At 39.8% G+C, this 15,184-nt stretch overlaps 1 protein-coding gene across 1 annotated transcript in view; it reads right to left on the bottom strand.

The window, feature by feature from the left end:
- Window positions 1–5,120: 5,120 nt before the first annotated feature.
- Window positions 5,121–15,184, bottom strand: part of PDCD7 (programmed cell death 7) — a 10,767-nt gene continuing 703 nt past the window's right edge. Inside the window, exons 2-6 of the mRNA XM_011363465.2 lie at window positions 14,851–15,179; window positions 12,751–12,889; window positions 8,134–8,370; window positions 7,778–7,865; window positions 5,121–6,167 (exon numbers count right to left, since the gene is read on the bottom strand). Of these exons, the coding sequence (XP_011361767.1) occupies window positions 6,044–6,167; window positions 7,778–7,865; window positions 8,134–8,370; window positions 12,751–12,889; window positions 14,851–15,179 (917 nt within the window). The 3' untranslated portion in view covers window positions 5,121–6,043. The remainder of the gene's footprint in view (window positions 6,168–7,777; window positions 7,866–8,133; window positions 8,371–12,750; window positions 12,890–14,850; window positions 15,180–15,184) is intronic.

The following is a 15,184-nucleotide window of genomic DNA, read 5'->3' as shown; positions in this document are numbered from 1 at the left end:
ATGCAAAATAAAACAATGAGATATCACTACACACACACACACACACACACACACACACACGAACAGTTAAAATTAAAAAGCCTAACAATATCAAGTGTTGATAAGGATATAAAACATCTGGAATTTTCATGCACTGTTGATGAGAAAGTCAATTAGTATGTTAACTGTATCTACTAAAGCTGAAATCCAAGAATTAAAAACTAATTCACACATAGTTTCTGAGCCTATTGGCTAAAATCAAATGTAGTAGCCATTAGTTTAATAATATTTGTAACAGCCATAGATTTGATTTTTTATGTATTTTAAACCACATTAAAGATTCTGTCACCTTAAAAAATCAAAACAGTACTTATTCACACAGAATTCAAGCTAATGATTGCCTATAATATATACCTAAATCTAGACTCCTAACTGCAGTCTGGCATTTTGCAAACAATCAAAGTTTACCAGGGAATACCTCTGGCTTAATATAATCTGTCACCCAGGATGGTGCAAAGCCCTGCTGCTAGGGGTCACTGAGGTCATCCCCATGCTCATATGAGAGCATCATGTGAAGAGTAGGTAATCTAAGGGTAGAGAGGTCAAATGAGGCCAGAGAAGCAAATCCCTTAATTCCCTCATCTCTGCTGTCAGCTCTCTCTTTTCAGTGTCTTACTGTCTGCAGGACTGAAAAGACTGTCTCCCGGCATGTTGGGAGTGGCTCTCTATGCTACAGGATCAGAGAGGTCCCAGTGTGATGAGTAAGTTATCTGCCCAATTAGCCTGTTCTTACAGGGGAACTATGAGATAAAGGAGGTCGTAGGGAATACAGGAAGGTTAGCAAGTTTTGGAATCTGCAGAATTGTCATTCACATTTTCAGCTATCAGTAGAATTTTGAGCTATGGGAAGAACCAGTTTTATTGAGACTCAAGTGTGAACCGCCTGCCCACTGAGCAGGTACAGGGCTACCTTCCTCCTCCCTCACCTCTGACCCTGCATCTGCAGACTAATAGATATTCTCTACGCAGTTCTACACTTGCTTCTGGAGGAAGTTAAGAGTTTTTGAGGATTCTGGAAATATATAGGTCCACCTAGGACAGTGGCTTTCAAGATTTTTTTTTTTATTGTGACTCATACTATGAAATACATTTGACTTTGTGACCTAGCACATACATATGGAAATTGAATAATGATAATTCTTACCCTTACTATATAATACATATTTTCTATTATTTTACCTAAATGCATTACAGAACACTCAGTTTAAAGAAAAAAAAGGCCCAATTAATCTCGTAGAGCCATACCTGTCCTTCAAAGCACTCAGCACATTTTTTATATCTTCCTCAAAACCTATATTAGGATTTGGTTTTTTACTCAACATGATAGCCTTGTACTTAGCAAATTATCTAAATTATCTGACATAAATATTTGAACGATAAAAATATGTAAATTGGTGATTACCACTTTACCAATTTTTACCACTTATCATTGACTATTTTGCATGTAATCATTAAGCTTCTCTATTCTAGACTCTAATTCCAGGAGTCCTTTTTATGTCTCTAGTACTTAAGATTGTACCTGGCAAGTGATAAATAAAAATCACTTCCCAAGAACAAAGTTCAAATCCTGGTATCCAGATCCTGGCAAGCATGAGTTAATAAAGCTGAGAAGTGTCTCCTGCTCTGCAGTTATGCACTCCAACACCAGATGCCTTAAAGACTTCAATCTTCCCTTCAGAGACTATGAAAATCCAGTTTATTCCAAAAGGCAAATGGAATCTGCATTGGAAACAAATTCTTCATAGATAGCCAGATGCGGCATGTCAGGAACTGCTGTATGTATGCACCCAAAGTAAACCTTTAATTACATGGGAACAGCTTGTTACAAACACTAAAAATAAAACTGATTTAGTTGGAAATGCCTCATGTAATCTTTCGCCCTTAAGATGTATCACTGCTAATTCTTCATAGCATTCACATTCTTTCTATATGTTATGTATTTATTTGAATGGAATAAGACATATTTTGTACTTACCCTGTAATTGCCAGGATATCTTCCCTGTGGACAAAACTTGTAGAAGAGAGTGAATTGCTTCAACAGATGGTATAATTCCAGCTAAGCTTCTTGATATATCCTTGCACGAAAGTCATGTGGACACAGGAACATGAATGGTTTTAAAGTGATTAAGTTGGTTGGCTTATAGCAAAGTCTTTGACGTCATAGACTCAAGCCACTTGGGATGATCATTCTTAGCATTTAACACATAACTAATCTCACTCATAGAAACACAAACTGACGGTTGCCAGATGGAAGGGGGGTTGGGGGAATAAGTGAAAAGGTGAAGGGATTAAGAAGTACAAACTGGTAGTTATGAAATAGTCGAGGGGATGTAAAATATAGCATAGGGAATATAGTCAATAATATTGTAATAACTATATATAGTGCCAGGTGGGTACTAGACTAATTGGGGGGGGGGGATCATTTCATAAATTATATAAATGTCTAACCAATATGCTGTACACCTGAAACTAATATAAAATAATATTGAATGTCAACTGTAAGTAAAAATATAGTTAATAGATTCTAAAAACACATATAACTAATCTCTTTATTTCATTTTCTATTCTTCCCTGTGTTTACTTAATTTCTTAAAGATAAATGCTTTTGTTTGAGTTTCTCACAAGTCTACGATGTCTTCTACTGGGAAATAAGATAATCTTCCATATATGGCATGATGAATCAACACATTTCTGGTTAGCCTTTGAATGTTTATTTCTCTATTAATTTATGTTCAATATAGAGAGTATTTAGGCATAGGTGTAAAAGAGTCATGATTTAGAAGAGGGCTGGAGGCTCAACAGAACTATAGTTCCTAGTTCTGACTGAAAAAGAGTAAGAACTGACTAACGACGACCAGCAATAACAATGGGCACCCCTATTCTGCAGATTGTGGCCTATAAATACCTTTTCCACTGAAGAGGAACCAAGATCATTGGAAAATGACTCTTCCAGGCTTGAGATAGGAAATGTGCAAAATAAACTTGGAACAAAATACTGTGAATGAGTGAAATCTCAGGAGCTAAGTTAAAGAGGCTCCCACGGCTAAAGGTGAGGCAAACAATAAAGAAGACAATGAGTTGAAAGACAAATACGTTTAGATTCAAGTTCATAATACTTGAATACAAAATTCACTAGTCGCCTTTGGAGGATGCAAGAAAACCATTATTTTAAAAACTAGTAAATCAAGAAAATTACATATTTATCTCTTGCCTTTCCTATACAAATTGTACCCCAGGGTAACCAAATAGTTGATGAGGGGATATTTCTCTTTTTAGAAGTATTCCAGCTAATACTTAAGGAAAGAATGGCAGAATTAAGCTATCACTATTTTTCAACCCAAAATGAATGAATCCAGGTCTTGATAATCAATGGCTGTTAGGATCACAAAAAGAGACAACCAGACATTAATCCTCCTGGAGTACACACGAGGTCTATGAAATATTCTTGCCAGAAAATTCCAATCTAAATATGATCAAGCCTCTTCATCAGCACTGTCCAAGAGAAATGTAAGCCACATATGTAACTGTACATCTCAATTCAAACTCAATTTCAAGTCAAACTCTGAATTTCAACTGCCCAATAGCCATACGTGGCTACCATTTCAGACAACACAGCTCAATTATAATACAGAAACAGAGAAACATGCAGTCACAAGGATGCAATTAGCAAAATCCAGACTGGGAACTCTTCAGGAGAAAAATGACCTGATTTCTTCAAGTAATAAGTTGCAAGGGAAAGAGAGTGCTCAGGATATAGCAGGAGAAAAAGACCTATAGATCATTGGAAACAACAAATATATCAACCAACAATAATGCATAGATTGCATCTAGATCTTAATTTGAACAGTGTAACACACACATTTATGAGATAAGGAAATCTGAACACTGACTGGACTTTTGATGACATTTACGTTATTCGTTTCCTTAGGTGCGATATGGCACTGTGGTTAAATTTTTAAAATATCTTTTAGAGCTATATACTGAAAAACTTATACATATGATGTCTGAGATTTGCTTCAAAATAATCCAGAGTGAGTGGTGGGGGTACGGATGAAACAAGATTGTCCCTGAGTTGATATTAATTATTTGAATCTGGATGATAGGTATATGTAAAAAAATTATACCATTCTCTTTGAGTATGTTTGAAATTTCCCACAATAAAAAAGACTGTGGTATAAGATTACGATGACATATTCTCAGAAGTATAGTTGTATCTTTAATTAATTATAAGTCTTTCTAAATCCATAAAGTACCGGTGGCTGTTGCCACCACCACTACACAAGGCAACAAAACAGGAAAAACTTACAAAACAAAAAACAAACAACAAAAATGATGCTCACTTTATTAAAACTGCAGAAGCTGAGAGGAAAGACGAAATGGTTTTTTCCACCTGGCGTTAAATGCCTTCTTGGGTTGTGCTGCCTGATTCCTGAGTTCCTGCTTCACACTCCCTGCCCCATCAATACAGATGTCTTAGTAGTAGGGCTGTCTGGACACCAAATGTACATCGTACAAGTAATCTTTTATTTTTACTCTTCCTGCATCTCATCAGGCAGCAAATGGCAGAGATTTATAACAAAATGGCACACGGGCCTGTGGGGTTACGTGAGGCTAATCACATCAGATTTTGTGGTTTATGAGCTCAGACATATACTTTGGAGGAGTGCTGGCTCGCATCCCTGTTAACTCTGTAATGAATACTGTATAAATTGAACAGTGAAAATTAAGTGGAAAGGGACAACGGTGTTAGCATCTTGCACCCAAGAACTTCCAATTAAATGAAATCATTTCCAAAGTTGATGGCGTCCTTTCCTGCTTATCCAGAGTTGGATTCCACAGATAAAGTTGGTGTTTGAGATTCACTTTCCTGTAGCAAATGCCTATTTAATAAATTTGAATTTTGGAGTGAAAATGTGTTTTATCAATGTGAAAGTGTGTGTAGTGATTTGGGAGGCAACAAATTGGGGACAAAGACTCAAACTAAAAAATAAAAATGATATTTATTTAGCTTTTTGGAAATATAAATAACAATAAATGACAAAAGGCAAAATAAAACAAAATTAAAAAAAACTGACATGTTATATCATTGATATCTCCAAGCACAAGAGCATTTATTAATGAATATAAAAAATAAATTTTATTAATTTTGTATCTGCTTTTTCCCTAGCTTCAACTACATGGATGTTTTTGGAGCTTGTATTCTGAAGTATATCCTATATCTAGACCAGCCCCTACAATGTGACTGAGAAAGGTTAAGGTCCCACTTCCATAGGGAAATAAATTTCTATCCTTGGAGATCTAAATTAGACCTCTAGGAACTTAAAAAGCAGATGCACTCATTAGTATCCTTCTAACATGGGGAATATGTAGCCATCATCCATTAAAACACGATCCAATTTAGTTTTCCAAGTTCAGGTATTCCAAGTTCTCTAACCGACTAGGCACCAGCTTTTCTGGCAGCCCAGCCAGCAGCCTATAGTCTCTCAAGCTGCACCAAAAGTAGGATTCACAAAACCAGATAAAGCATTTTTGACCCTTGTTCCTAGAAGTTAGAGGGCTCTTTGGGTAAGAAGGGTAAGGAGCTTTTGTATCAAGCTTGCTTTCACACTCAGTAGTGGGGGAAGGACCGTTAAATCTATCCAGTGCATACCTTGAGTGTATAGAGTGTACTTACCTATCACCACACAAGGAAGCTGAGTAAATAAACAAGTCACTCTGAACCAAGCCCCTCAAAATAGAGGCAAATTCCGTGAACCAAGGCCATTGCTTGTGGTAATAACCCTAGTTCACCTAGGTCCTTTTTTGAAGAACCATATTAATTTCCTGATTCAAGAGGCACCTCTGGCCAGGACAGAGCACAGAAGGAAGATGTAACTTCTGGGTAAAGCCATGCCATGCAGAGTTAGAGGTTGTGGTTTAGTCTACAGCACAAGAAGATGGCAGTATCACTAATATTCAGAGCTGGAAAGAGCGTTGGCTGGACTGCACTCCTGGAGCATCTTCACTAATGCAGCTTAATGGCGGTAGCCCAGATATCGTTGCTGGGGAGCGGGGGAAGGACCCATCCTTGGGGAACGGAGTTGCCTTTAGGATGATCAGATGGCACCAGGTACTGATCCCAATCATGCCTTAATAAGAACATTGTAGAACAATTGTTTATTGTTGTTTCATTCCAAGCAAAATGTACAGTAACTAAATATTCTGTTTCGGGACTTAGCTTTTCAATGACTGATATACTAATCTACTAAAGAACTACATTTCAAGAATTATGCAAGACTATATTTCTTAAATGTACATATAAAGGGAAAAATTCCAAAGAATTTATAACCTTACAGATACCAAATAATGAATATACAGTCAATCCTCATTATTTGCAGATATCTATAAATTTACCTATTCACTAAAATTCATTTGTAATTCCCAAATCATTACTTGCAGTGCCTTTGTGGTCACTTGTCGACATGCACAGAGCAGTGAAAAACCCTGAGTCACCAAACAGGCACATCTGCAACTGAGACTGGACAAGGTGACATTCTGCCTTGTTTTCGACTCTCATACTATAAATAAGTGTCTTCATGCAGTCTATTTAGTACCACATTTTCCACATCTTTGTGCATTTTAATGGCAATTTTGCTGTTTAAAATGGCCCCCAAGTATAGTGATGAAGTGCTGGCTAGCATAAGAAGGCTGTGATATGCCTTCCGGAGAATATATGTATGTTAGATGAGCCATGTTCAGGCATAAATGATCATGCTGTTAGCCATGAGTTCAATGTTAATGAACCAACAATATATATTAAGTGTCTTAAAAAAGAAATAGATACAAAACAATGTTATGTATTGATCAGTTGATGAAAATGTCGTGGCTAGAGGCTCATAGGAATCTGGCCCTATATTTCCTTTATGAGCAGCAATTCAGTATTCTCTAACTCAGTGTCCACAGCTACCGTGAATAATAAGAATTGACTGTACTTACGTTTAAAAGCTAAAACTTTTATAGTACCAAGAAATACACTTTTCCCCAGAACATAAACTTAGTACGCTAAAGAGCACTGTTGGAGCTTTGGAAGGAACCTCAGAGATCATTTAGCTCAGTGATTCTCGAATCAGACTTTGAAGACCCCTAGGCCCTGAGATGATCTGGGGAGTCTAGAAACAACAAAGTGTTTCTAGTCAATTACAGATTTAAGATGCCTGCGGAACTCAAGCATTCATTCTGTTTTATAAACTGATTTGTCCTAAGACTGTGCTTGGGAAGAGCACTACTGCTAAAGTTTAAAGCCCACATTCTAGTCTACCATTTTCATTTCATAGGCGAGAAAAGTGAGACTCAGAGAGCTGCAAAGTTTACCCAGCTCATCAGTAACTGCAGATGAAGATGAAACTCTTTGTTCTTAGCTTTCTTGTCTTTGACATGTAAGATCTTGCAAAAGTCAGCATGCGTCTTAAACAGTCTCCACGGGCAAGTATACAAAGAGGGTCTGTTTAGCAGAACAGAACTAAGAAATAAAAGCCAACGCTTTAACTCAACAGCTATAGCATGGTATAATACAAAAGGGCAAGTCACAACCTGAGTTTCAGTTTCTTCCCCTGTTAAAACAGAAAATCTACTTCTCAAGAATTAATGAGGCCTGAATGAGAAGCATGTGGCATCCTTGAAATTTGGAAACTTTATATAAACCCATAAAGAACTTAAAAAAAAAAAAAGACACAGGCAACAGGGACAGTGCCCTTCTGACCTTATCTGGATGAGCGCTGGTAGGGAGTGCTCAGCTTGGAGGTAATACTGTCGGAAAGGCTGTAAGAGGTGAGCAAGTGGGAACTCATCTGAAAAAGAAAAGGTACAATATGATTTCACCATGCTTCATATCTAAAGTGTATTTGTCAGGGCAAGGTGACTGAGCCTATGATTATGAAAATATGATTAAATGTGTTTCATCTTTATCCATGATTTCCAGGATATAGTTTAGAATTTCAAATCCTGAAGGTGTCATTTGTTGCCTACCACTACTTAGCTTGGGTTGAGATCATCTATGAGGAAAAGAGCTGTCAATCTAGTATTTTTCCTTTTTGTACTGGTTACAGAGGAACTTACCTGGATCTCCAAATAACTTGGACTCAATTTCACGCTTCTGAAGTAAAATTTTCTCTTTTTCTTTCCTCTGTTTCTTTTCTAGTTCTCTTTTCCTCTCTTCCTCTTGTTCTCCTTCCAACATTACTCTGAGGGCTCTCTCTTCGGCTTCATATAGTTCAGAGCGTTTTTTAATGAGTTTTCTCAGTCGCTGAAGATGATGCTCGAAAGTCTCATCTGCTGAGGCTGGAGGACAGACCCCTGGGCAAAAAGAGCCAAACGGTATTGTATTTATAACTTGTTCTTAACCCCAAATCCCTGTTGTAAGGTACAGACTCAAAGTAGATTCTAACCTAGTGGTCTCCAACCTTTTTGGCACCAGGGACCAGTACTCCTATGAAAATCTAATGCCTGATGATGTGAGGTGGAGCTGAGGCGTTGATGCTAGTCGTGGGGAACAGCTGCAAATACAGATGAAGTTTCAGTCGCTTACCCGCCACTCACCTTCTGCAGTGTGGTCTGGTTCCTACCATACCACAGACAGGTACTGGTCTGTGGCCAGGAGGTTGGGGACCCCTGTTCTAATTAATCTTCAAGGCTCAATTTAATCTCTTGGAGTCTCTAATTAATCTGACCCTACTCTGACTTTCACTAACTCCTCTCTCTGGAGCATACCACTTAACCTTTGATTTTGTTTCTAATAGTTTTGATCCTTCAGTTCGAGAGTGAGCTCACTAAAGGAAGGTATTGTCCTATACTTCTTAATTGTGAAATTCCCACAGCTAGTAAACAATTCTCTCCCTGACTGAGTCTGAAATTCTGAGAAAGAACACTTGGATAGTGACAAAGAAATACACTTAACCAACCACACTGACCTCACAGAGTCTGCTGCTGAGAGTAGGGTGACCACATGTTTCACTTTGCCTGGTTTTAGTATTGAGAGCCCAGTGTTCTGGGAAATCTGGGATGGTTGGTCACCCTGATTTAACTGTGAGGTCAGCTAATAGTATAGCCAACATAGCTAGAATTACAATTGGGAAAATATGATTTCAGACTAGTTATTACGTGATATCAAAGAATTATTACTAATTGTGTTAGGCTTGAGAATGGCGTCAAAATTAATGATGTGTAATTTATTTGGGCGTTCTATTTTTCATAAAATTTCATGAGGAAAAATTTTTTTAATTTAACAAATACTTGAGTGGGTTGCAGTTGTGTACTCACTACCACAACAGCCCTGCAATATAAAAGCTGCTGAAGTTGCTAGGCTATTTGTCCTAGAGTGATGTGGGTGTGGTACATCCTGTTAGTCCTCGAAGATTTTAAAGGCAAATGTATTTATTACAGAAGCATTTTTCATTAATTAATTAAATTTTTTATAGTGACATTGGTTAATGAAATACAGTAAGTTTCAGCTGTACATTTTAACAGTAAGGCATATATTTATTTACATTGTATGTTCACCTCCCATAGTTAGATTTCTTTCTGTCACCACATATTTAACCCCATTTACCCCACGGGAGCATTTTAATAATACCAAATACCTGAAAGAAGAAAATCTTAGTCTCATTAACATAATCAACAATTTTTATTTCCCCATGTTGACCTTCTAGTCATTTTTATCTATAGATTAGCAACTTCACATTAGTAAGTTCAACATAATATGCGTGTACTTTCCAAATCTCCATGTCAATTTCTTGTCTTTATAATTATTTAGTGGCCCTATCCTGTTTCATCAAATCAATGTACCATAATTTACTTAATAAGCTCCCTATTCCTGGACATGTAGACTGTTTCAAATGTACTGTTACTATATAATGAATACTACATTGAATATTCTTGGGCATGTTACTTTTTTCCTTCCTAAGGATTATTTCTATAACATAGATTCTCAAAAGTGGAAATTTTATGGATACTTTCAAGACTACCTAAATGTGGTACTAAACTGTTTCCTTAAAAAGCTATACATTTACTCAGTACCTAACACTTGACACACACACACAAAAATTAATAAGTATTTATTTCTTTACTGAATGATTTTCACCAGGGTTAGCAATTTATGTTGCCACCAGTGAAGTACAGTATCTAGCTTATAGCACTAAATTTTCAATTTTGGCTGATAATGGCACAAAATAATGGTTCCTTAAATATGATAATTCTGTCTGTTGTGAAGCTATTTAACTTGGAGATCTGATTATTTTCTCCCTAGATCACTGCAGCTAAGTGGTCATGGAATCTGCTCTATCTTCACCTCCAAGGCTAAGATTTCTCCAGATAATTTTCTCATGACTACTTTGCTTGAACAGGTTTCTATTCACTTATTCCCAACTGGAAATGGAAACTCTACAACTCAAATCCATCTTCTACTAAGTTGCTGGGCCATTATTTTCCAAATACAGATACACATAAAATTCTTATGCAAAGACAAATTTAAGCTGACACTATGTTGCTCTGTAATAATTTCATAGTTTTGTTTAATTTCTTTACTTAGACCAGGGATTGGCAAACTTTTTCTGTAAAGGGCTAGATAGTAAATATCTTAGGCTTGTCAGCTATCCAGTCTCTGTTGCAGCTATTAAAATTTGCCAGTACAGCAAAAATATATAGATACTTCATCAGTCCATAAGTGCTTCCAGACCCCTTAAGGAGCTGTGGCCTGGCCTTCCCCAATCTTAGGCTACTGGGTCTGCACCACCCACCCACATCTCCCTCAACCTTTTGTCCATTACTCCTGGTCACCTAGACACATTCCCTTGGAGATGGCACTGCCTGCCCAATCTTCCTCTTGACCCCATGTACTGACACTTACTCCTCTACCACTTACTCCTCTAGTTCCTGTAGCTCCTAGATAGCAATTGCCTTTATTCTCCTTTTAATGAAAGGCCTCATACAGTCTTTGAACCTTTGCATGATTAGAAAAACTTTGCACCTCTGAAGTCTTAAACCTGATTATTCTCTTTGTGATTACAACTTTCTACCCTGCTAGTATTCTTACCTCCTTCTCCCTAGAGACTGTCAGCTTCATTAGAACCTCTAATCCAATGTATCAGATTCTACTTTTTTTCCACTTGTTCTCAGCAAAACTTGTGGTCACCCTAAAGCAAAACTCTAATAGCCTGCACTCTGTGCTCACCTGACAGCTGCAGAGTACTCCTGGAAGAAGCCATTTTGATGATGTGACCTGGTGCCAGTATATAGTTACATCAGCTGGGCCCGCAGCACCTCCCTTCAATCACACTCCCATGGGTCGCTGCTTGGCTCTCACTCATTCCTCACAGCAGTTATTTCACTACTCTCTGAAAGCCCTACTTTTCCACTGACTCTCAGAGCAAACCATCTATTTCCCAGAGAAGAGAGACCACCAGACAGGAAATCCCCTAACTTTCTGCCCCTGATTTCACTCATCTGCGTTACTACCCATCCTCTTGTCTCTTTCATTTTCATTCCAGTAGAAGCGGAGTCCTTCTCTACTTAGGTTGATCTCTCCACCTGGGATTGGAATCTTGCTACCTCCTGCAAGACCTTGAGCCATCAACTATCCCTCAGCTTCTTTTGGACCCTTCTCCTTCACTCCTTGACTCAGCATTTAAGCATGCTCAAGTTTTTCCCATGACCCTAAGATATGATTCCTGCCCCCACCCCACCCCACCCCAAACACACACTGCCAGATACTCATTGTGCACGCTCTTTTTCTTCACAGGCAAACTTTTAATAAGTTGAAATCACTGTTTGCTTTTTTTTTTTAATCTCCTATTTCTTCTTTAATCTTTATTAAGGGTCTGTATCAGTTTTCATTCATATTTTAAACACAGGGGAAATCATCTGCTATTTGCTAATTTGCATACTTTCAAATACTCCTGGCAGCATATGGTCCAAACCAGGTGCAAGTGAGAAGGAAGAGGAGGTCACCTCAGCCCAGAGCAGGGAAGGATGGAGGATGTTGCACCTAAATTTGGTTTTGAAGGATGTGAGAGCTTAAAACGGCAAAGATGGGACTGACGGCCCTCCAGATGAATAGACTGGCAAAAGCAAAGATCCAGACAGGCAACTGGAAAACATAACTGGGGAACTTCTAGAAAACGAGACAAGAGGAGACCACTGAGGTTTTCTGAGAACAAAAATGACATGCTGGTACGGGTGGGGTGAGGTAGAGAGTAGTCTGCAGGGCACACTCCCTGCAGTGTCCAAACAGTCATACCTCTTCAAATATCAACATTTCAGGTTTGAAATGTATCTGAAGGAGCATGCCAAGTTTTCAACACCTTCTGAAGCATCAGTAAGGATAGGATAGGATAGCTTTCACCTTGGCTCATAGGTAAAGTTGACCAGTCAGGTCGACCTCACTCAGAAAAATGTGGTCAGGAATGACTCAGGAGGGAATGAAGTAAAGGGAAGACAGCGCATGAGTTCTCACACCTGCCTCTCTTTTCAACCTTGACTCTACCAAGGGCTAAACATCTTCTGAGGTTTCTGCTTCAAAAGTTCTCAGGTATTGCTGACAAGCTCAGTTAATCTACTGAGTGAAAATAATAAAGTATCAAACATTTTTCTTCAAAAATATGAGGCAAAGGGGGATGCTATAGTAAAGAAAGGGAAGGAACAGAAGAAGAAATGCAAGAAGAAATGCAAAGTCACGGTTACCTTTCCTTGCTGCAGCCTCTTTCCTGAGTTTCCTCAATTTCTCCAAGGCCCGAAGAATGTCCACCATTCTTTTGGTGTCTGCTTGTTTCTTCCTCACTTCAGATAAGACACCATCAGCAGCAGCTTTAAGTTCCTGTTCCTGGAGGAGAAAAGACCCATGAGACCTAGTATAAGGAACAAACTTACAGCAGAGGTCAGCTGCCCAGCAGTGAGATTTCAGAGGATCAGTCCCAGGGTTAAGAGAGACTCTACCGGATCTACATGCCAATTTTCTGGGCTGTGCGCAACTTCCCTCTACACTAGTCCAGCCAAGGGAATATCCTCTCTGCAGCTTCCAGTGGATGCTGATCTGTTTCTTCCTCAGAGTTTCTCAAAGTGTGGTCCAAAGAACATGTGCATCCAACTTACCTTGTTAAGCTGGGGCTCTCATTAAAAATGCAGACACCTGGACCCAAAGATTGAGGCTAGCAGGGAAGATAAGGAATGGGGCTGGAAAGGCCCAGGACTCTACAACTCTGAGAATCTAAAACTCCACTGCCAAGGATCTCATTGACATGACAGCCTTTCAAACATCTGAAGACCCTATCCTAGTCTTAAGTTGGTTCTCATGTAGACTAAATAACTGGTTCCTCAAGCCACTACTCAAGGGACTCTGTTTCCAACATCCTCACTGTGGGTGGTAGAGAGGATGCTTTTGCCTAAAGTGCTCTTTCTAAAGCTGTCAAATCAGTGCCTGTAATTCCACCATTTCAACCACACCGTGCTGTTTCATTCTTCTGCATGTATTATTCCCTCTGCCTGGAACTGTACCTATTGCTTTCACTTGGCTTTGACATTTCCTTCGCAACTCAGCTTAGATGTCACCTTACCATCCATGCCTTTCCTGACACTTCCCCAATGGATTAGATATTCCTTTTCTGGTCTCCTATAGCACCTACAGTTGAAATCCTAACACAAACCATGCTGTACTGACATGATCCCCCATGGGGCTCTAAGCCCCTCAAGGACAAGCACTATGTCCTACTCATCTCCAACTCTAGCACTCAGCACTGGTCCTGGTACATAATGGACCCTCATTAAATGTCTGAACTGACTCAGACTCCCTTAGATTAAGACCTTGCCTCCAAGTATTTTCCATTAAAGCACTGATATTTCTGGGGGCTTGAAGCCAAAGCTTGCCATCAAAACACTTCAGAGGGTAGTTACATCGGACTCTAGGGTGGAAGCAGACACAAGGAGGAGGAAGAGGAAGGAAACACTAGTTGGTATTGGAAAGTGGAGAGACGGCAAGTGCCTAGAGGCACTCAAAGTAATGATAATGTTTTAAACAACTATTTGACCAATTTTCAGTTTCACCCTGGCCACTATTTAAGAGTTTAAGATCAACAGGCTTTGGAATCAGACAACGTGGGGTCGAATCAGGAATGAAACTGCCACAAAAAGTTGTGTGATTGTTGGCAGGTTAACCTCCCTCCCTATGCCTTAACTTCCTAATATCTATAATTGGGATAATAATGCCTACCTCTCAGGGTTGTTAAAGGATCGTAGATCTGGTGTATGTGTAGACCTTAGGATAGTGCCTAGTATATAATGAGTGTTCAAAAACACATCGTTGAACCTGGGGATATGCGGTTCATAACTTGTGAACAAAGGAGTCCCAGAGAAATCATCACCATGGCATCATCAGCTCATGAGGGTTTATGTTCTTTGAGGCAAGGCCCCAAGTTCTCTATATTTTGTATTCTTAAAATCACCTAGAGCAGTACAAGACACAAGGACCCAGATGCTTGTTAGTCTTGAATGTTAGCGTCAAAATGTCTGAACGTTGGAGCAGGAGAGAGGGGATCTGTCATCCCTGCAACGCCACACTTTGTGTTTACAGGACTTTGCAGTGCACCTAGAGCATTTATGTTGTGTACTATACACCATTAACACGCAATCACTATGGACATACGAGGTTGGAAGGACAAGCTATCTTTTTATTTTACATATGAGGAAAAGAGGCTTAGCCCTGGGAAATGGCAGCGCAAGGCTTCACGCCCCTTCACATTTCAAACACCACTAGTGACCCCTACTCCCATGGCCATCCGCTGCTCTTACCCGCTTCTTCTCCTCCACCTCCTGCACGCACTTGACTCTCCAGCGATCAATCTCCTGCTCGCGCTCCGCTGCTCGCGTGGCCTCCGCCTCCCGCTCGGCCTCGCGTTCCCGGGCCCTCTCGCGAAGCCGCAGCCGGCGGCGCCGGACCCTTTCCAGCCTCCGCCGCGCCTCGCCCACATAGGCGGCCTGCGTCAGCAGCTGGAGTCGCTCCGCTAGTTCCGCGCGCAGCGGCGCGGCCTGAGCATGCAGCAGTGCCCAGGCTGCGCCGTCGGCCTCAGCCTCGCGCAGGGCTTGGCCCAGGTCGCGCAGCCGCCGCACCAGGCGCAGAGCCCCG

The sequence above is a fragment of the Pteropus vampyrus genome, unplaced genomic scaffold, assembly GCF_000151845.1.
Source record: "Pteropus vampyrus isolate Shadow unplaced genomic scaffold, Pvam_2.0 Scaffold85, whole genome shotgun sequence".
Classification (NCBI taxonomy): domain Eukaryota; kingdom Metazoa; phylum Chordata; class Mammalia; order Chiroptera; family Pteropodidae; genus Pteropus; species Pteropus vampyrus.
This window is presented reverse-complemented; position numbering and strand designations above follow the sequence as displayed.